This window comes from Acanthaster planci, linkage group LG18 (assembly GCF_054643075.1).
Source record: "Acanthaster planci isolate LZ-2023a linkage group LG18, COTS_SCS, whole genome shotgun sequence".
Taxonomy (NCBI): domain Eukaryota; kingdom Metazoa; phylum Echinodermata; class Asteroidea; order Valvatida; family Acanthasteridae; genus Acanthaster; species Acanthaster planci.
The window spans coordinates 8,863,308-8,886,135 of NC_141794.1; the positions used below are offsets into that span (position 1 = coordinate 8,863,308).

At 42.4% G+C, this 22,828-nt stretch overlaps 1 protein-coding gene across 1 annotated transcript in view; it reads right to left on the reverse strand.

Annotated features, from left to right (window-relative positions):
* Window positions 1-22,828, reverse strand: part of LOC110988177 (speract receptor-like) — a 45,434-nt gene that overhangs the window by 17,874 nt on the left and 4,732 nt on the right. The window contains exons 4-17 of the mRNA XM_022251470.2: window positions 22,546-22,732; window positions 21,565-21,711; window positions 19,230-19,393; window positions 16,794-16,929; window positions 16,145-16,308; window positions 13,849-13,954; window positions 12,518-12,596; window positions 10,036-10,147; window positions 9,051-9,122; window positions 8,419-8,496; window positions 5,990-6,094; window positions 5,425-5,665; window positions 1,263-1,415; window positions 252-432 (exon numbers count right to left, since the gene is read on the reverse strand). Of these exons, the coding sequence (XP_022107162.2) occupies window positions 252-432; window positions 1,263-1,415; window positions 5,425-5,665; window positions 5,990-6,094; window positions 8,419-8,496; window positions 9,051-9,122; window positions 10,036-10,147; window positions 12,518-12,596; window positions 13,849-13,954; window positions 16,145-16,308; window positions 16,794-16,929; window positions 19,230-19,393; window positions 21,565-21,711; window positions 22,546-22,732 (1,925 nt within the window). The remainder of the gene's footprint in view (window positions 1-251; window positions 433-1,262; window positions 1,416-5,424; window positions 5,666-5,989; window positions 6,095-8,418; window positions 8,497-9,050; window positions 9,123-10,035; window positions 10,148-12,517; window positions 12,597-13,848; window positions 13,955-16,144; window positions 16,309-16,793; window positions 16,930-19,229; window positions 19,394-21,564; window positions 21,712-22,545; window positions 22,733-22,828) is intronic.

Consider the following 22,828-nt stretch of genomic DNA (forward strand, 5'->3'; position numbering starts at 1 on the left):
TTACTTTCTTTCACACCAGCCATTTAGGTTAACCAACTAGGTTTTAGTGGAATAAAAACGAAGCCAGATTTGACTGTAATACATGTAAGGGGTATAATGGTGTAGCCACTTCTTTTTCACACAAACTAATATAGGCGCACCATTAATCTAATGTAGGCCTCCTTGAAGCGTCGGCCTGCACGCCCATTGTTACACTTTATATTGATGAATGTCAAATTACACATTCTGATTAGCAGTTTGTGGTGACTCACAGTCCTTTCTGTAGAGGAGCCAAAATGGTACGAGCTCCGAAGAAATCCGGTCGATCCTCTGGGTCCTCCTCCCAGCATTGGCGGATGGCTTTCAGTACGCACTCAGGTGCGCTCTCGTTCACATCATTTAGTAGCGGGCGATACGGTGGAATAGACCCTGCCTTAAGTCTCTTAATGATTTCTGTGACGATCAAAAATCTTGTCCGTAATAAAATCATCGATCTAGCACGAGCCTTGAAGCCTGATGAACATTTGTCAGACTGGCCTTATAGCTGAAGCGATATGTTTTGTTTCCAGATGGAAGGTTTCATCCCACATGTCCCGAAATAAAAAGATCTTTCCGATTTTGAATGTGAAACCATATGTTTTGTGTTATGCAATGCCGAATCCCAAGGAAGAAATCACTGTAACACCTGCATGGATAAATCCGGGATACGCCCTGCTTTCCCTTGATCAAATCCTTATGCAAGTTCAAAAATTTGTTTACCGAGCAATGGAGCTTCCCATTTATGAGATAAAAATCTGTTTTGCGACACAGTCGTTCCATAGGTTCAAGGATAGGACTACATGTAGGCCTGTATATGTTCTGGGGTTATCTTTTTCTTTCGGGAGTAGAGGTAAAATCTGTGAATTTCTTTTTTAACTAATTACGGCTTTTATGAGCGGTGAAGCTACATAGTTTGCTTTTTACATTACTTTCAAAGAAGTGAAATGAAATACTCGAAAATAGCCTTTCTCTTATTATATTTCAAACAATAAAAATGCAAGGGGGGGGGAGTTGGCCCCCTGGTTCTACTAGACTTATTCAACGACATGGCTTTAAGGGCGATCCGTGAAACACATTAAGGGGAGTTATGCAGGGTTGTCGCACGGGAGGCACAGACAACGTAGGAGGGCTGTTTTACAAAACCTAAAACAAAATTAGATGCAATCTTTGGAAATCGGGACATTATGGAGGAAGTGTAGGATATAAGGTTCCACTGATCATTGGATCCAGCATGCTGTACTCACCTTCAGGCTCCTCGTCATTTAGATGGTAGGGCTGGGCACGGGAATACATCTCAGTTAGGATGATAGCGAAGGAGTACACATCACCCTTTCGGGTACCGCGTGCTGGCATTTTTGCACCCATCCGCAGAAGTTCAGGGGCCTTCCAAAGCATATCTGTGATTCATAACAAACTTTTGAGCTACGGCTGTCTGAGAAACATGTGTAATCCAAGTACATGCTATGTTTACAAGTGGTGTGACACAACTTTGCTTATCTCAAACCGCTTTCATCCCGATGTGATTAAAGACAAACCTAAGCTTACGCAAGTTGCTTCACTTATTTTTTTCCCGCGGAACTGACCATCGTCTCCGATTTCAATTCAGTGAAATTAAAACTATTTCAATTTCCTCATTTACTCTAAAAAGGCGTAGATTTGGTATGGAGTCAAATCAATACGCTCAGTTGCAGACTAACTTCCACCTCCATTCCGCCATCTTTTTGTGAGCTCTGTCTTTTTTCCTTTTTTGCCCTTTAAATTATATTTTATTTTTCCCAGTCGTGTCATAACTGTGTCCTAGTAAATAACTATGTTCGTATGTACATTATCACTTATTATCATCCCACGACTGGTACTTCATGCACTGATAAATGAACAGAAAAAGATAATATATAAAATGAATTTAAAAACGAAACGAGCAAAATGTATGTGTGTTGAAAATTAGCACAAAATTAGAAATGGACTAGGTTAAGGCTGGTCAGTATTTGGCGAAATCAGGTCAACTCTTGGCCCGTGAATTTGCAAAAGTTGAACACATCTCAATGAACTCAGACGTCAAAATCGCTTCGCATTTACTTCGGTGTAAATAAAGACCCAGAGAACACAATTCGTTAATTCAAAGAAGACATTAAAGGGGGCCTGGACCACATTCGCGCGTCATGTGATTTGCAAATTGATCGATTTTTAGTGATCGATAAGAGAACATGAGATGGAAGTATTCAGTTATCACATGAGCGCAAGTAGAACACAAAATGATGTAGTGCGTCTTTGTCTCGTTTAGGGGTATTTCACGTGACGTCAATTGACGGGCAAAGGAAAGGTCCGTGGCTGCAAGTACATTTTTGAATATACGACTTTTAATCATAGAGCTATATATAAAACTAGAGCGCTGACTCATGTACAAAAAAAGTGATGGCTGTTGGGCGCATCCGTGTTTATGCACAAACCTATGGAAAACTGGACATTTTTTACGGCTTTTGTATAAGTACGGCTATTTGCATATCTGCGTCTGTATTCTAAAATGATACGTAAACAAATCCGATATGCAAACAACCTGAACGAACAATCAGTAGATGAACGTTTCATTTTAGTCTGCGCCAATCTTATTCAAACGCGTGCACTTATGCGCTGCACATGAATTTTGCCATGGCGTTTTTTAATCAGATTTACTGATTGTGCGTTAAGTTTCTTTTAAGGTTTTTGCCCACCATCCAGGCATCATTTTTTTACACGAGTCAGAGCTCTATTTTACACATATGGACTGGTAATGAGGTCACCAGTGCACGTCTATGTCCACGAGGTACCCGTGAGTGACCAGAAAAGGGTCTTATTTCCCGAGGCCGAAGGAAATAGGACCCTCTTCTGGTCACTCACAGGCCCGAGGGGGCATGTTTTAATTTTGTTTTAATTCAACTTCCAATCCGCTCCGAGCGGAACATAGAAGGGTGTGTTTTCTTGGTACTCAGCGCGAAGGCGCGCGTTTATAATGGAGATAAGTTGTTGCGGATCACTGTGAGTACGCGTAACAAATTTATTCCTTAATGTATGGTCTCTGCACAAGCAGAACGCGTGCAAGAACCCGCTTGGAAAACTTATTACTACACCTCATAAATATTCATGAGCAACTCGGAGCGCGTCATTGGCTGATGCCACCTGGCGTCTCGGAAGTAGAAATGATATGCCACAGAAATATATGGAAGGGCTGCGTAGCATCGTAATCAGAATATTGACAAGAATATTATATACTTGTCAATAGAAATGATATGCCACCATGTGACGTCATACCGGTGGGTATCCACCTTGCCGTTGTGCGACATTGTTTTCTGATAGCACCAAAAATCCCTCTGAAACCCGCCGCGTAAATATGTAAATCCACATTCATTCCCCATGGATGCAGCTCGAAAATGACGCACTGCTCCAGTTCCTTACGCTGTACATCAGATGACGCTTTCCACAGGATGCAGACGCTTACGTCACCGAGGGTATGTGACGGCGCGCAGAAGTGCTGCGCAACAGTAGTGAGACCAGGTGTTTGTTGGCGCACACTTCGCAGTGCTCCGCGAAGCGGTCACCAAGGCGACGCTTGGTCTCTCTGATGTACAGTTTACCACGGCGACGACATGTAATGCAATAAACCACATTAGTAGTAATGCATGTACGATGCCCGCGTATTCTGTAGCTACCGCAGGGACCGACGACCGACGGGTTGATAACTATGTAGGGGCAGGTGTTACATCTGGGGTGCTGACAAGGGGAATTGCTGCCTGCTTTTGACGGCGAGACGGAATCCAACCGGGAACGTACTACCATGTCCCCGACAGACCGATCGCCTCTAAATGCGCCAATCGGGGGCTCGGCGAAAATGGAAGCTGTGGCCGCATCATTTCCGAGTGTACAAAACTGTTTGAGAAGAATATTACGTAGTGGGATGTTTCGAGGGTGGTATGTGAGTACGAGGGGGACGCAATCACGTTGCTTGACCCCGGCGGGTTTCAGAGCCATTTCGCGTGGGATTGAAGATACGGCGTTGAAGGCAGCGTCTGTGATAACCAGAGGGTAACCGCGCTGCTGAAAGAAACCTAGTATTTCCTTCCTTCTGCGTTCATTCAGAACTGAATCTACTTGCCCTGAAGAAGGTACTCAGTTACCGAAAGCTCGGCAATCACATATTCCTGAGCACTGATTTGATATTATATTCTTATCGATATTCTGATGCCGGTGTTACGCAGCCCTTCCATATTTCTCTGCAGTTAACTAAAATCGTCGCTGAAACCTGCCCCCGCCCCAGCTGTCCATGTTTTCCGAATCTTTACGCATACACGTGTCCTATCCAGTCTGTTAATGGAGATAATGGCTTTATAAAAAAAAGTTATAACACACCAGACCTCTTCTGGCTCTTTCCTGGTTGGCTGAAACATGGTCACGTATGGTTCACTAATGTGGGCTAGTACATAAATTTGGCGTCATACGTCAGCGCTCAGCGTGACTCGATAGAATGCGCAAAATTTGTCGACCCAGTGCACGTTTGGAAAGGGTCGACAAATTTTGCGCGTGATGATTGGCCAACGCATTGCAAACTCTTGGTGGCGCACTATTGTGAATCGCCTGTATATATGAGTGTCCGATCAGGGCTGTTTTCCAATACTCAACTTCGGCTCAGTCTCAGGCTTCAACTGTTTTTTTCTACCTGACTTTTAACCTGTAAGCGCCTTAATTAGTCTGAAAGTGCCACAAACTATCAAATAAGATGCAAGAGAGCAAAAACTTATAGTAATACAATTTGATTTAAATGCTTCAGGCCCACAATCGGGGATTGGTTTCGGGACGAAGCCTGAGACGGAGACGAAGTTGAGTACTGGAAAACGGCCCAGGTACTTGTCTTGAAAAGTTTTGACTGGTTATTCTGCCCTCTGCTATGGCTCATTTTAAAACGAAAAATGGCGACGTCTTCTTCGACTAAAAACCAAATCCACATGTGGACCGGGCCGGGATTCGAACCCGGGCCGCAGAGGTGGAAGGCAAGGAAAGAACCAGTACGCCAACCTGACTCCCCTGTTTTATAGAAATATGGAAGGGCTGCGTAGCACCGTGATCAGAATATCGACAAGAATATAAGATTAAATCAGTGCTCTGAAATATATGATTGCCCAGCTTTCGGTACTTTCGGTAACTGAGTACCTTCTTCAGGGCAAGCAGATTCATTTCTGAATGAACGTGGATTTTTCCGCGTTCATTCGGAATTGAGTCTGTTTGCCCTGAAGAAGGTACTCAGTTACCGAAAGCTCGACTATCATATATTTCAGAGCACTGATTTAATCTTATATTCCTGTCGATCCCCTGTTTTATATCTGACCAGAAGGCTACGTTGCAAGGGTCATTGTGTGAGTGAGCATTAGAGTTACTTACTTCTGTATCGCACGTCATCAGTCATGTCTGGATCCTCTGCTTGTGCTTTCTTGAATTGTTCTAATCCATAATCAGTTATTTGCAACACCCATCGGTTGTCTACTACGCAGTTAGATGACTTCAGGTTACCGTGTGACTCGATCAGGGAGGTATGTAGGTAGATCATACCTTTCACTAAATCAGCGATCAGCGAGGCCAGGAACATGTTGTCGAGCTTGATGTCGTCGTTTTCCAGAATGTCCTTTCCAATAAAGTTGTACAAAGATCAGGCTGCTGCGCAGCTACCTCTTTAAACATTGTTAACCTAGATAAGAAAATCGCTCGGCTTGGAATATTAATTTTTTTCCGTTTTTGTTACCAATGAGGGTTTAAGACTAATGTGCTCAGTGGTGCTTATCAATTGTCACCATTATTGATGCGTTTGAACAAAATGTCCTTTAGGAAATGTCAATGCGACATTTAAGGTGCGACAAAATAGCCGGTATTTCAATCAAATTCCCCTCTTTAGTTCTCGTTTAAATTTCTTACGTTTTATATCAATCAGATCTCCAAACTTAAGCAATACCTGCAAGCTACCCTTAGCGCAATATGTCATCAAGATACAGATGTGTGGTCGATCAATGCAGGCTCCTACGAACTGACACACGTTGTCGTGACGAACGTCGCGCATCTAATCAAACAGAAAGGGTGTCTTTTAGAATGGATCGAATCTGTTCGGTGGCGTTTTCGCCCCGAAAATTTGAAAACAACTTGAGCGTAAAATACTTTTGGCTTTAGGATAGCACAATAAATATGAAATTAGTATTCAGCCACTGGCTGATTAATTAAGCCTAATTACACGTCATGGGTTAGAAACTTCAGTTTATAGTGTGGACGCTTGAGTAAATAGCCGTCACATTATAAAATCCTGGGCAATTAAAATGTCATTGATGATGCACGATAGTCCATCACATCTTCTGTATTTTCTTTTTCCAATCTCACACTACCATCAGACACGAAATTATCAACATCAGAGAGACCAATCACACGAGAAGATAATACCACGACCACTATGGTAAGGGCTAGCAAAAAAGTCACCATGGTCTTGAGACCTTACGATCCGCATGCGAATATAAGGGGGAAAGAAATATATTTAATGGAACGACAAGAATTTAATGTTCAGAACTAAAGTTTGTCATAATGGTTTGTTAAGATGTTAAGATATATATAAAAGAACATGTTTTTGTTAAATTAAAATGTTCGAGTTTGAAAATTATCCTGTACACGCTTGCACATCACCGAAGAGCAATCAACAATGAACCAGTTCGGTATGTCTTTCGGGAACAAAGCGCGTGAGGTGACTCATGACTGCGCTGAGAGGGCAGACAATCGCGCTTGTTGCTGTTCGCGAATGACCTCAGACACGCTTCAGTTTGGGCATGCGCTGTTGGAATGCCGAACTGGCTCATTAAAATGCAGTTGCCTCGTTCCCAGGGTCAGTTACATAGACAAAATTGATCCCAGAGCATCCTGAATGAAATATGGAGTTTACAATCACTGTTTCTTTCCAGAACCACCATTACCATAGAAGAGATCGATTTCACAATGCATGGTGTACAGAGCTACTATAAAAACTGGAGTGTGAACTTCTCATTCTCCGCGTGGAGAAAATTTGACGCCGTTCTGGGCGCAGACATTTTGAATCCGTGTGCGTGCTTTGTGTGTAGAACTTTCGAAATCAGAATGAATATCAAATTTTGTACTCTAGATGCAACGCACATCGGGTACCGCTGAAATCCGACTTAAAAAGTCACACCAAATTATCTGCAGGGCATACGCGCACGCATTTGCGTTGTTTAGGCAGAGCAAAATTACACAGGGTGCGTTCGATTAGCTCCCCTGAATACAGCAGTGTTACACTCAAGGGAAGCCTCGAAATGAGGGTAATCGAACGCTGCACTGCCAAAGCATTCTGGGAAAAAGGTCAAGTCCCCGCCACAATCCATCATGTACGTCCATGCACGAACAGTCCTTCCGTGACGTCATTACACTCGGGCAGCCTCCAGAGAGCCGCTCACCAGCCGGGGTAGTAGTGGCTGACACCACGGCAGGCACGTGGATCACGTGACGGCTAAACGAACGCTCTCGTGTAAGTTTGACTTACACGTGTAAGCTAATCGAACGCACCCATTCTTAGGGGTTTTTTTTGGCGTATCGGCTTTGTCCGATTCGTATATAAAAACTACAGCGCAGAACAAACCCGAAATATGGAGGGTGTCGTCTTCGAACTTGGAACGCGGCATCCAGGTGGATGGACTGAACGTGGATTTTTCTGCATTCATTCAGAACTGAATCATGCTTGCCCTGACGAAGGTACATGGTTACCATCGGCAATATGTTTGTTAGTACTCTGATCACAGTGCCACGCAGCCGTTTCATATTTCTATGGTGGGAACCAACCGTGCTCCGGGGTTAGAGTCAGCGCTCCAGTTAGCTCTAGGGTGTATGTATCTGCAAATCTTCTCTCTTAAACTGATCCCCTATAGTATTTGTTGAAGACGCTCTAACCGGTTTCACGGCGCTGCTAAGCACGCCATTTTACGACAGCAGAGGCTCCCCGTGTTTAATGAAGACCGTGAGCAGTAAGCACAGCAAAAGCACGCTAACCTCTTGGGGAAAATTGGCTAATCTTGTAACAATGGTAATCCCTATGTGCGCCCATACAATTTTTGTGTCAAGCACAGCATTAATCGATGGGATTTCAAGCTATTCATGGTGACAGACGACTAAGATGGAAAGCTTGCGGTAAGCACCATGCAATATCTCTTTTTGAGTATGTGTGGTTCTGATAAGAACCGGAGAGGCACAGCATTAATGTTCGTTGTGAAATATGCTTAGACCTACTGTTAGGTAAATTTTTGTGCTGTGGTTAGCGAACAAATTTACTTAGTGGTAAGCAGCGCCGTGGAATTGGGCCCTGTAAAGGTTTCCAAAAGTTCCATAAATCAGACATACCGCTTTGAGTTCCTTCCGAACCTCCCGGGTGATATCGATGTGATTCTTGTGGACGGCTTTAATGGCACAAACGTTACCCTACAAAATAACCAAAATGGGAAACATTTAAAAATAATGGCCTCGATATTCGGACTTTGGAAACTGGAAAAGGACGTGCAAAGATTTATTAAATTCCTTTATTCAAGTGATTGCTCGGATCACGTCCTGCTTTATAAAAATGATAGAACCCAGTATAGTGGCGCATGGCGTGGTTGTATATTTTGTAACAAGGAAAGAGCCTCATAAGACAATACCCAGCACTATATGCGGCAAACGGGGACCCCTCCCCAATGTGATGCGCAAGCCGTATACCCCAAGGCTATTGTGCCTACTGCACACCCCTCGGAAATCTGAAAGGAATTCCAAAGATTCCATCAACACAAAAGAAGACAAAATAGGAGATCCCCCTTTTATACTGCATATCTTGCATCATGTGTCTTTTTGATAACATTTTTCTTTTTGATAATATCTACATTATCATTCCGGTTACTCTTCACGTTTTGCCAAACTCGCCCCCTGTATCCCCGATTGATGGAAAAATTTCAGACATTTGAGACTTAATAACCGCGTGTATCGTTGTTCGTTAAACTTACGCGATAGGTTCCAATCCTGGCGAAGATCTGCTGAGTTTCTTGGTTCGTCATAACGGATATTGTACTCATGACCTGCCAAAAGTTATGCATGGATTTCAGTACATGGCAAGAGAGAGCTTGATAAATACAAAGCAGCCTCAGTAATTGCTGTAGATTATGTCCATAAATCTTCAGCACAAAAAAGAACAGACACAAACTAGACTTACTGTCCTGAACATTTTACAACACCTGACAAACACCTGGCATTAGTCGACATCCCTATGGTACCCAGGTTCAATCCACAATAGATGCGTCCAAGGTTACTCTCTTATTCCTCGAACATGACATTTTTGTTGACAGTCCGCTCCGAGCGGAACAAAAGAGGGCGTTTTTGTACTCACCACGTCACGTAATGAGGCGCGCAAGTATATGTGCGTTTTGACGCGAAGCACGCTGAAAACGTACATATACTTGCGCGCCTCGTTACGTGACGTGTGAGTAAAATAACGCCCTCTTTTGTTGCGCTCGGAGCGGACTGAGTCTAGTCTTTGCCCAGGACGTCAGTGATCGATAGTTGTTTTATTTCTGTTGAAGAGTGCCTTCGCACAACTAGTTTTTACTTACTCTCGCTGCGCACAGCCTAATTATGAGTCGTTAGGGGGCGCGCTATGCACGGTGTCCGCTATCAAGCACTAACGTCTTGAGTCCAAGACTAAGTGGTCTCTAGGCATGCGCACACGCAGAACGCGTGCAAGAACCCGCCTGTAACCACCTGTCTTTCTTTTCGCCGATTGGAGGTGCACTTCAGCTCGGGGCGGATTGATCGAGTGCTTGTATTGGTCATTAAAATCTGAATTATAACCATGAAATCATTACATAGGTAAAAGGACTGTAATCCCAACTAATTCATCCCATCGGCATCGAGGTCCCAATATTATACTCAACACTCCTTTTCAGGTCGGGCATTACGTTTGATTGTCCATACCTATAAATAATTTCACATTACCATGCTCTTCATGGAGACTCCCGACTTATTGGTCTGGCCACCTTTTGCTTGAACTTCCTCAAAGTCAATCTTCCAAACTAGGCTGTCCAGCTCGCTCTCGTATTTGCGTTTCCTAAGAGGTCAAGATGTGTATCTCAAGTACACTGTTCCATGGAAGCTTGAATTCATTAAGCAGTCTAGATACGATAGTGATTATTTCATCAATGAATAAAGAACGAACAAAAAGCCTTTTAGTTAGTTCTGTCAGTTAGTTAATTAGTGTTAGTGACTTGGTTAGTGTTAGTTAGTTCTGTCAGTTAGTTAATTAGTGTTAGTGACTTGGTTAGTGTTAGTTAGTTCTGTCAGTTAGTTAATTAGTGTTAGTGACTTGGTTAGTGTTAGTTAGTTCTGCCTAATCAAATTAATTTTGGTCTAATAGAAAAGAGATTCCCGCTATGTTCTTTAGCATCCCCAAATATTTTACCTTTTGTATATAAAAAAGTTGAAATTCTATATTTTTTCCAATTTCTAGGATGAACAGTTTCACGGTTTCAAGATTAAAAGTTTGCTTGTTACTACTATAATTCATCTATTGATGTTATATTTTGCTAGTTCCATTTAATTTGTTATTTTGTTCATACTTTATGCTGAGGTGTTCATTGCTAACTTATTATTTATTAGTGAGGAAATAAATGCAAATTTATTAATTATTTTATTTTTTTACTTTTTTAGGGGGGGTATGGGGTTGGCTTCTTAAGACTGGCAACGGACACGGAAATTGGTGGCATATTCAATCAAAGAGAAAAGCTAGTTGTAGTAAGTCGGACGTCGTGCCGCCATTGTTGTCTGCAACAATGTTCCAGCTGGCTGCAACTTTGTAACCCACCCATGGTCTACTGTTTGTGTTTTACATCAACGTTACGTAGTCGTAACGGATCTATCACCGGGTACGAGCTACCACGAATTAGTCTGGTTCCTTTAACAAATTGCCCATCTGACTTACAGACTTGTGGCCGGGAATCAGTCTACTCACAAACATTCAGGCGGTGCGGAATTAAATAGAGGGCGCTGTTTTGAAATTGTTTGAGAACAAAATGGCCAAAAAAAAAAAAAAATTGACGCACCCGTTCAAAATCGACGCGCGCGCTGACCAGAGACCGACTATTTGGGGGGGGGGACCTGAGACCACCCTTAGATAAATAATTTGAGAGAAGTCACTGTCTTACGAAAGTCCGTAAGTGCCAACATTTTTTAAACTTATTATTATTATTTTTAGAATTTCGTTTGGTTAAATTGTTTTTTTTTATTTATTTAATTTCATTCAAACTTTGCGAAACGGAGGTTTGGTACGCGGGCATTGCCGTTTGTAACTTTTGTGGGGGGCCTCTTCCGTTGTACGTCCTCTGTAGTCGCCGTCGTCGTCTTTACTCGACTCCCTCTGGGTCTAATAATCCCTGAAGATGGCACATCGTTTCTCGCCTTACAAGAGGGCTATTCTGAAGGGATTTCAGGGGTGCACCGCAGCAAATAAATGCCCATAGACAGCATTGACAAATCCCCATACTTCACAAATATTAAAAAAAAAATCACAACTCTTACAGGGGTTCAGGCTACACAGAAAAACGATGTTCGACATGTCTTCTTTCATTTTCCTTTCAATTTTCAGTGGTTTGACCGATGAATTTTGAACAGTTTTCACCCAAAGCAGACCGCCCCTAAAATGAAAGAAATTTCACTGCCAGGAAAAGCAGCTATTTGAAAATGCATCCTTCTGCAAAACGGCTAAATAGTGCCACTTTCAGACCCGATTATAACAAAGTTCCTAAGAATTGGAAGCCCTCAGTCCGGCCCAGAGTTTCAGTGTCATATTTCTTCAATTCCTCAGTTCCATGGCTCTCACAACCCTCTAATATAGAATATTTGGAGGGTATAACTTTTATTCATGAGCTCGGCGGACAATTTTCTGGCCTATTTACGTAGGTGCACCCTCAGGTGCATCCACCGATAACCACAAAGTTACCCTGAGGTACTCAACTGCCCTTCTATAAAACATGCCACATCCACAATGTCTGTGTTGTGTTTTCGGCGATAAAGGCCAAGTTCTGGCAATCTACGGTGTATGTTATGCTTGCTGAGACTGCGACGATTACAAGCAAGAGAAGCCAAAATTTGGTCATAACTTAGTCCCGAACTAAAATGCCTGATCAAATGCAGACTCCGTGGGTCCGGAGCCGCGGCAGCCGTGTCTTCCGAAAAATTTGAGGGGGGAAATAAAGAAAAAGAATTAAAAAAAAACTATTCCAATAAATGTAAAAGATGTAAAACATTTTTAATGGTACTAATAAGACACTACGCAGCCTCTACGTAACCACAGTCCACACTTCTGCTATGACCTGAAATCGTTCCGTACATTATGGACATTACATAATTACCTTCGTTTTGTAAAATTTCTTTTAAAAAATGTTGGCACTAACGGGCTTTCGTACTGTCTCAATTTGCAAACCTGTAAATGTAGTATGCGGCGGTAAGACCGAATATTAGTAAGACCACTGGTATCCCGACACCGAAGTACAGCCCGTATCCTGCAAAAGAGTGACAAGTGTATGTATCCATCCATAATTACAGCTCACTAATGACATTTATAAATTTCTAGTTATTAAAACCACCATTAAGGCGCTTTTCCATGTGTATGTATTTTGGGTTTGTTGCGTGGGGATGCATTCAGGCGTTGCACCCTCACGGCCAGAAAATCGATTCCATTAATTTAACATGGGTGCGTTGCGTTCGGTCGTCAAATCGCCCCGGGAGCGATTTGTACGAATACATAACGCTTGGTGCAAGTGTTGACGCGCATATGGAAGGAAAGTGAAAGGTTTATAGTCACTCTGGTTTCTGCTATGTATACAAGTTTGCCACACGAAGAATAATAGCCAACATCTATATGTACGGTGTTAATTTTGCGACAGGTCATTGACACACTTTGGGCGAGAGAAGTATCACAGCACAATGTAAGTCTGCAATGTAAGGCCAGGCCAGGGAATGTTAAAGCTTATCTTCAATGGTTGAGTCCCAAATAGAAAGGAAATTGGAGGTGTCTGAGGACTCTGATCAAAAGTATGTCCCAACCAGCTAAAATTGAATGTTTTATGTATCGGCGTAACGGTTACAGGGCTCCTCTCCCCTTTTGATATGGGAATTTATATAAAGGGTTTTGCCCTTGATATGGGAATGTGCATACAACGCCAGTGGTGTATCCAGGATATCGTACCTATCATCTTGCAAGACATATTGCAATTCTTTTGAGCTTGAGCACTTCAGAAACGATCCTACTAACCTGGAGGGGGGAATGAGGATTCTTTTACTGATTTTAATCATTTGACAGTCATTCTTTAAAATGTCATTTTTCCTCCCACACACCCCCGATACAATGCCTACATACGACACTTCAAAAGAATTATTGTTCATTCAGTTGCGAGTGAAGTTAATCGGTACACCATTTGTGTGATCCGCATATGTCAACCAGCCCGTAAGACCACACAAATTAACTTGTGCAGGCGCGAATTTGCCCCCCAGTACAAGTGAAAGACAAGGCAGTCTTCCATGATAATAAGCATGGTATTCTGATCTCGTTTTCACTTAGTGCTTTCTGTCTGAAGATGTACAAGTCAGTGAATGTAGCCTTTTCAGCGTCATAAATATCGATCTAAATAGAAGCAAACCTTTGGAGCCTTTCCATGATTTGGGTTAAAATATATAGGCTTTCAAAATGGTCCAAATGCAAGAAATAGTGTAGGGACTTCAAAATGGCGCCCGTGTGATTAATATCAATCTTACTTGGACAGAGTTCGCCAAAATAGCCACAAACAGGCATATCCAGTGGAGGGCCCTTGTCGTTGGGCCAGTGGATGTCCAGATCGTAGTCATCAGTTCTATTGAAAGTCTGCAAGTGAAAAAAGTCCCCTCATAATATGAAATTAAATTTCAAAAACGATATTACATGACTAGTCGTGAAATTTGATTTCTATGCAAGACTGAGTAATTCTGAAGATAACGAAGTTTTGGGGCGACACTACTGGTGGTGCACCTCTTAGAGCTATATATAAAAGATAGAGCGCTGACTCGTCTACAAAGTGATACCTGCTGTGCGCATTCATGTTTGTGCAGAAACCTACGGAAAAATCGAAATTTTGTTCGGCTTTCGTACGGCTATTTGCATATCTACGTCTGTATTCTAAAACGATAGTCGACAAAGCCGCTACACAAACAACCAACTGAATGCACATAAGTACATAAGCGTATCATTCTGCTCTACGCAAAAAAAGAAAGAAATAAAAAGAAAACCCGCAAACGTGTGCGTTGTACCTGGGTGTTGCATTTAGGATAAATTATTCGATATTTATTCTATCTGATTTCGAATGTTCTACAAGCTCACGCATGGATTCAAAATGTCTGCTCCTAGGGCGGCGTCAAAATTCGCCGCACGGAGAATGAGCGGAAGTGATCGCTCTAGTTATTTATCCGCTCCAAGCGGATCAAAAGAGGGCGTCTTTTTTGGTACTCACCGCATAGGCGCGCCTCATATATAATGCACGTTTGACGCGGAGCACTCTTTCCGATTTAGAGGCCGAGTTCGGGCCGTAGGTTCGCGAACAGCTCGATTTGTTGACCGGGGGTCGGTCGCTCGAACGCCGCGAAGAAACAACCAGTTATTGCTTGTAGTTAGTGACAAACAACATTCAACATGGCAGCGTCCATGTAGGCCTAGGCTACGTAATTCGACGGTTAATGTTTGGATGGGCTGAATTTTTTTCTATATAAACAGGAACATTCATTTCTGTGTTACGGAAAGTAATTAGTGTTAATTTTGCAAAACTTCCCATTGTCTATGGCTTTGAAAGCCATCTCTCCACTATTGCAGCTGTTCAAAAATCAAAATCTCACGAGTTTTTCCGTGTGTTCCTGTAAAACCCTGACGAGGAGGTGGTGTGTGATCCTGTTCCGAGAAAAGTGTTCTTGAGTCATGTTCCCGCCGTTCGAGCGCGAGAACAAGAAACCCGTGTCAAGAACAGGCCGTCCGAACTCGACCAGAGAGTATGCGTAACTAATTACTCTGGCATGTAGGCCTACTGTATGGTCTTTGTGTACACGCAGAACGAGTGCAAGAACCCGCTTGTAACCACCTGTCTTTCTTTTGCCGATTGGGGGTGCACTTCATTGTATTAAATTCATTATATAAAAACTAGAGCGCTAACTTCTCTTTCTCCGCGCAGCGAATTTTGACGCCGCCCTGGGCACAGACATTTTTAATCCATGTGCATGCTTGCAGAACGTTCAAACTCAGGTAGAATGGATATCGAATTATGTATTCTACATGCAATGTTCAAGTGCAACGTACGTGAATGTCAGCGCGTCTTTTGAATAAGATGCACACGCAAAGAGCAATAGCAGGTGTTTATTTGCATCCGCTGATTATTTGAAAACGAATGTTTCCCTAACATTTGAGCAAGGTCGTCCGATTTCGCATGTCTTTTGATGGCTGTCTTTTGATGAATAAGTTCAGTTAAATTAAAAAGTCGTTCCCTTAATTCAGTCAGTGTTAAGTGAGTTGACGGCTCTGGAGCAGCAGCTGTTGTGCACATTGGGTACCGATGAAATCCGATTTAAAAACGTCACAGCAAAATTCATGTGCAGCGCATGCGCGCACGCATTCGTTTATTTGTTTGTTTTAGCGCAGAGCAAAATGAAACGCTCATGTACTGATTGTACGTTCAATTGGTTTGCGTATACGTATCGGCTTTGTTGATGTATTGTTTTAGAATACGGACGCAGATACGCAAATAGCCGTACAAAAACCGTACAGAATTTCGAGTTTTCCATAGGTTTGTGCACAAACATGGATGTGCCCAGCAGGCATCACTTTGCACGTGTGTCAGCGCTCTAGCTTTGATATAAAGCTCTATAATTAAATTATACACTGCAAAAACTGGGGTGTTAAGTTTAACATAATAATAGCACGATGCTGCCCTCATAATTGTCCCTCGGGATATACGCCACTGATACACAGATGAGCTAGCACTGCGCCTCATTTGCTGAATTCTGACAACTATACTAATGATTCTTCAATTCCTACCCATTTGCCGTCAATAGTCCGGATATATTCCCCCACTCCAACCATGCCTGGGAAGCCAGCAATCAGGTAGTCGTCAGCTTTTTGCAATCTGTTCATATCAAGCAAAACGAACCTCGACACGCCATCACCCGTATGATCTATCTGGTTGTTTAGCATGGAAATGCCTGCATGTAAAAATAATCAGCATGGTTGTAGGCGCTCCCATGAACTACTCAGTTTGGATTTTCTGTTAAAAACAGAATTAACTTGATATTTTTGCTCCTATTTGTGGCTTTGCTAGTTGCAGTTAAGGTGTTGCTGACGTTATTCAGATATAAAATGTGATTCGTAAGATTTCATATTCGTATTAAGAATGTATACACGAAAAAGAGGCAAATCCGTGAGTTCCTGCCCCAAATACTGGACGCAAAGCTGACGTGTCCATTAAAAATCATGTTTTTATTTTTCCTTCGGTTACTGGGTGCCGTGCAGCCTATAGGTTACATGCATTTCCGGTGCTTGTTTCTGGTCTGTTACTCTGTCTACACGAATATCTTTTCGCACAGCGGGGAAACTCCTGAAGAGTCTGATCCGTTTACTCAAGGTTTAAGCACTTCTAAAGTCACCAATATCGTATAGCACTGCTGTCACTGTATAGTGACTCACTTACTCTGGTAGGGTGTGTTGAAGATGTGACTGACAATTTGTTGGCCGTCATAAGGATCCTCCCCTGCGTCCAGTGTTGCCTGCAGGGCTTGGGCGAAGAGTATGGTAGCATCGTACAAAAAAGCAGCAAATGTGTGGAACTGTGGGCAGACAAAATTGTAGTAGACGAATGGTGAATAATTCGGAATATGTAAATCGAAGGGTGGGCTTATTCCCCTGATCTTAACAAAAGCAACTCCTGACTTGGGCATGTCAGATAGGCATTTCCAAGAAGTGGCTTCCATAAATATAAAATTTTTGTGCCGAAAATTGCCTTAAACGTGTTGTAGAACTCGGATTCAGGACTCGCACTCGACTAGCACTCGAATCTCGGTTTTTTGACTTGGACTTCATTCGCGTCACTTCATTTTGCAAAGGACTGAGACCGAGCATGATGACTCGGATTAAAACCGATGACTCGTGACTCGCGAGTTATATTTCACCAATGGATATGTACAATTTCCATAAATTTAGGCTACTTCCTGCAAGTGAAAAGCATAATCTACGCCCACGCATAGCTCCTCTCACAACGCGCAGAAGACAAGTTTACCTCGTGCAGAAGCCTACGCAGCGTGTATCACTCTCGTGCCCAGGTCACTCAGGTCAGGGAAAATAGTCCCCAAGCATAACAGTCTCAGGAAAACGATTCTCAAAGCTATAGGGGCTTTGTCCAACAGGGTCAATTGCCATTCCGTTTTAATTCCTTTGATATACTGATCTATTAGCGGATATGTGGTCATTAGATTTGGAACTTTGCCCTGGATATGGATCCAGAGCAAAATGTTTTGGAGGCGCGGGAAACTTGTTTGAGGGTGGCAAAAATGTGAATTTTTTCATGTAACCTTTTTATGGCCTTTCTGAGTGGTGAGGCCATGGGGCTCCTTAACTCCATAAAAGACTGTTAGAAGAGAGAATCAAATAGACATTTATTATTATCGTCCATTATTGTCCAAAATAGTTGTTCGTGCCGGGGGGATTAGTGCCCCGATGCACCCTTATGCATATTCCATGGTATTATTCCTGTATAAACCTGGATCTGCCTTTGTGATCTAATCTTTCTCGGTGTTTCCAATTTTCCTGTGTGTTTTCCTGGTTCTCGATATCATTATAATTATTGTAATGCTGCTTAACAAACAGAAATGGTTTATCTTTCATTTAAATTGGCACCACTTTTCAGAACTAATTGTTTTAATGCATAGATGCGCTAGAATATCAGATTTTGTAATGTGCACGTTGGTTTCCTACACTGATTCCTCTGAAAAGTATATACCTTTTACACAAAATTGCGCGCGTGACCTATTTTGCCAAAATATACTTCTATGGACGCATCGTTGGAAATGGCCTTCATTGTTTTCTTCAAAATGGCAACTTGCCAGACGGAATAATTTCACGAGGTGTTAAGTCCCATAACCATCTTTAAACCAAGTGTGCTTTTCAACAACGATTTCGTTTGTTATTTTTTGGTAACTGCAATGATGGCTGTACCTTTAAGAACGACTAGCCTATCCGCTCCGAGCAGAACTAAAGAGGGCATTTTTTTCGGTACTCACCGCAAAGGCGCACCAAGTATATGCGCGTTTGACGCGGGGCATGCTTAGTACGTGTAACTAAATTATTCCGGCATGATTTGCGTACACGCAGAACGCGTGCAAGAATCCACTTGTAATCGACTGCCTTTCTTTCGCCGATTGAAGGTGCACTTCAGCTCGGGTGGATAGCAAAACTGCACGCGTTTTCACGAGTAGACAAAAGTCACATGAATTTTAGCGTTTTCACCAAGTGGCAAATTTGTCTTTTGAGATAAACAATTTTAATACACTTTTGTGAATACTATTGGTAATTTTGTATCTTTTAGGGCCCTCTCTTTCATGAAGTAGCACGGTTAAGTGAAAGGCATATACTAGCGAAGTATAAGCATTTGAAAAAGAGACCAACTTCAAATGCGATTTCCTCGAAACCTAGGTTTTACTCTCTGTGAGAACTTCGCCTCTTCGTGAAAACGGTGACGAAATTATGGAAATTGGGGGTTTGAATGGCGGCACACTGTCTGTAGCAGTAAGAGTGACAAAATGCTGTTTCAATGTAACATAATTATTTCATACTTTTAAATATCATCAAGGATGTATTATGCATCAAAGTTCTATACGCACGTATTAATATCAGCTTTTACAAAAAATGTTTGGAGACTCGGACTCGACTCTGATGCCTCAAGCACAACACTCGGCCAGGCCAGGCCTGATAGCGACTTCTGTGTGTGTCAATCCATCTTCAATGCTGCATTATCGTGGACCCAAACAACAGCACTAACAAATTCTGATGTTATCGGGGTAGAAACCAATGTGCAGAATACAGGGAATACAGCGTTTATCAAGACTTGTAGTGAAACTTTAGTGTAACTTACATAACGACCGGTCCCAAAGAACGGACTGAGCCTGACAGTTGCCTTGACATTCCACATCCATTCTCGGTACACCCAGGTCTTCTTAGGTCCCTTGGGAGTTACAATCAGTACCGCCTCGAATGCCTTGATTGCCTTCTCGTCTTCAAAGGTACCCCAGCCAATATCTACACAACGAACACCGAGACAAATAACAGAAATGCCACCAGTGGTCTTTAAATTAGGTGTAACGTAAAGAATGCAGTTTTACGGAGCCCCTATGGGTACGGAGCCCCTAAGGGGACAGGCTCAATGAGAATTTGTTTATTTTGTTCCCTCGAATTATTATTTCGTTCCCTCGAGTTATTATTTCGTTCTCTTGAAATCATTTCGTTCCCTCGAAATATTATTTGGTTCCCTCGAAATAATTTTATTCCTCGAAATAAGATATTCCGTTACCTCGAAACACTCTTACGTTACCTCGAATTAATATTCCATTCACTCGAAATATGCTATTTCGTTCCTTTAAAGTGTTGATTTTGTTCCTTCGATATATTGATTTCGTTCTCTCGACATACTGATTTGATACTCTCGAAATATTCTTTGTACTTGGCGCCATTGGCGTACACTCATTGGACAGGAAAACGTTTCCCGATTGAAGTTTTTACTACTTACCTAGGAGTTACTGTTTATATGTCTGTGTTTATATGCCGCGCCTGTGCGTGAGTACCAAAAATACACGCCCTCTTTTGTATCTTTTGATAGCAACTCAGAATTAGACTGCATCAAGGGATACTAAAGTAAACCATCAAGTATTTGCAATTTTTGAAGAGCTGTTGAAAATGTGTTATATACGCATATAGACTGGCCAAATTCGGCCATATGTGCACGCCCATGCCCCTTGGGCCCGGGGAAGGGGGACGCACAGACATATAAACGCACAGACCGCCAGGTCCTATTCAAAACTATAGGGGATTTTGTGATCTGCGCAGGGGGGGGGATATTGTGCGGCGATGTCATGTCATGTTGAAGGGAAATGACTACAGTCTGAAGATGAAGCCTTTATACATACATTTCAGGAAAAAAGTCGATGTTAAAGGCAGGAGTTTTCAAATAAATTATTGTTATGCATGGATTTTAGGGATGTTACTTTGAGATCACGGCACAGCGTGTACATTATAAGCGTGTTCGCGTTTAATGATCCCCAGCAGGATCGAGAAGCCAGAATAGGAATCCTTTTCTAGAATCTCCATGAAGCAAAGGCCTGGTGTACACTTTGAAAGTAGAACGAGTGCTTCAATAATCCCAGTCGATAATAGAAACACTGTGGATTGTAGCTATAAATGAAACAGTTCCTTATGAACACCCCCATTTTAATGAATAAAATAGGCGCACAGACAGTTGTACGCACATCACGCGCAAACCGCTTCTGTCCCCCTTGCCTCAGGCCCGTGAGTGACCAGAAGAAGATCCTCTTCTGGTCACTCACAGTCCCTCGAGGACATAGAGACGTGCACTAGTGACCTCATTACCAGTCCATTATGTATAATCTGTGGTACGAACTCGCCGCATAGGCGCGCAAAATTATGCGCGTTTGACGCGGAGCACGCTGAGTACACCACAGACATATAAACGCATAGACTGCCAGGTCCTATTCAAAACTACACGGGGATTTCGTGATCTGCGCAGCGCCCGACTAAAATCAAAACTATGGGCAAATTCATACCTCGGTATAGGGAATTTACGCATAGCTGAAAAATTCCGGCCATAAAATTCTATGAAGCCATTTTTCGATTGTAAAATACCCCCTGTATTTACTTCACCTGGCCCATAGGGATTCAAAACAATGCGGTTAGAACATTTGAAAAGAATAGATAGCAGTAACGAGAGCAAAAAAGGTGAACATAGTATTTGGTAGCACATGTAAACAAATACAGGCAATGTAAATGCGTTGCGCGTCATGCGCACTGGACGTGCTGCCATCCGTCGCTTCGCTCATTGTTTTCCCATACTTTTCAAAATCACGGTTTTAAGCGCAAGACCGGCGGTCTATGCGTTTATATGTCTGTGGAGTACACACAATTCATTCTGGAATGTACGTCTTCGCATGCACTCCAAACGCGTTGGAAAACTTCGTACCAGACTGTCTTTCGCCGGTGAGGGTTTGTTGCCCCCAGAAATTTACCAGTCGGTTCTAATTTGTACTTTGATGCTTTGAATTAGTTTGTTATATCCTCATATCTTTATGCAAACGCATTATAAACCATAATAAATTTCCGTTCCTCTACATATAGAAATAAATAATCTAAAGAATTTAGAGAAGAGTACCGTGCCATACCACAAGGCCACTGCTACTTACAGCTCATACTGTGCCAATTCTGAGTGGTTCGCATCTTGTGGTCAACAGACGTTCCCACAATGACGTATTCTCCGTTGGTTAATCCCTGGTCATAAGCGTCTATGGCGAAACTACGCAACTCATACACTTCCCCGAGAAAGATGTAGACTGAGAATTGAGCAAACGTGAATGCCTTCATTAATGTCAACGTGTACCGTAATAACACATATGTTTTAATCAGTGACGTAATTCGGGTACATTTTGCGGGGGGGGGCGTTTGTTTTCTGGAGGTGCACATTCAGTGGGTTCGGTCAGTTGAAACCACAGCTATATAAACGCATGGACCACCAAATTGCATTCAAAACGACGTGAACATTTCGTAATCTGGGCGGCGCCCGACTAAAATCAAAATTGTTGGCAAATTCACCCCTCGGTATAGGGAATTTACGCACAGTTGAAGAATTCCAGCCTTAAAAGTCTATGAAGCCATTTTTCGATTGCAATAAAAAATCCTGCATTTACTTAATCTGACCTATATAGATGCAAAACAATGCGGTTGCAACACTTGAAAAGAAGAGATAGCAGTACCAAAATGCAAAACAATGAAGGTATTTTGGGAGCACATGCAGGCAATGTAAGTGCTTTGCACGTAATGCGCATTGAAGGCGCTTTCATCCACTGTTTCGCCAATTGTTTGCCTATCATACTTTCCAAAATCACAGTTAGCCTGTATGCGCGAGACTGACGGTCTATGCGTTTACATTCCTGTGGTTAAAATACTGACAATCGACAGATTGTTTTCTTTTCTAATATCTGAGCGGGAGGGGAACACGGGGGGTGGGGTCACAGGCCTCTAGTGAGGGTCCGTGCCATCCATGTCCCCCCCGCCTTAATTACGCTGTTGCTAATGATTTATCTTAAAAGGTAAGCTCATGATTTTAGCAATTTTTATGCACAAAAAGATGAAAGATGAACACTAAATTTAAAAACAATTCGACCCACTTCTAGTGGTTTCCTTGGTGCGGCGAATGATGTCTGGGAAAGGATCAGGTGTGGAGTCATTGTAAGGAATGAAACCAGACTCGAAAATCTCCTCATGCTGAACAGTTATGTTGTTTTCCTTGAACTGAGCTGAAACTACACTGTAGACCTGATGCCAGATTGAATGATTACGCAAGACCACGGTCACCTACAATTCAGGAAAGAGTTTCAGAAATAATATGTTCTTTAAAAGCTTTTAACCATTTTGTAAAATTGATATAAAATCAGAAATTCCTAGACAGTG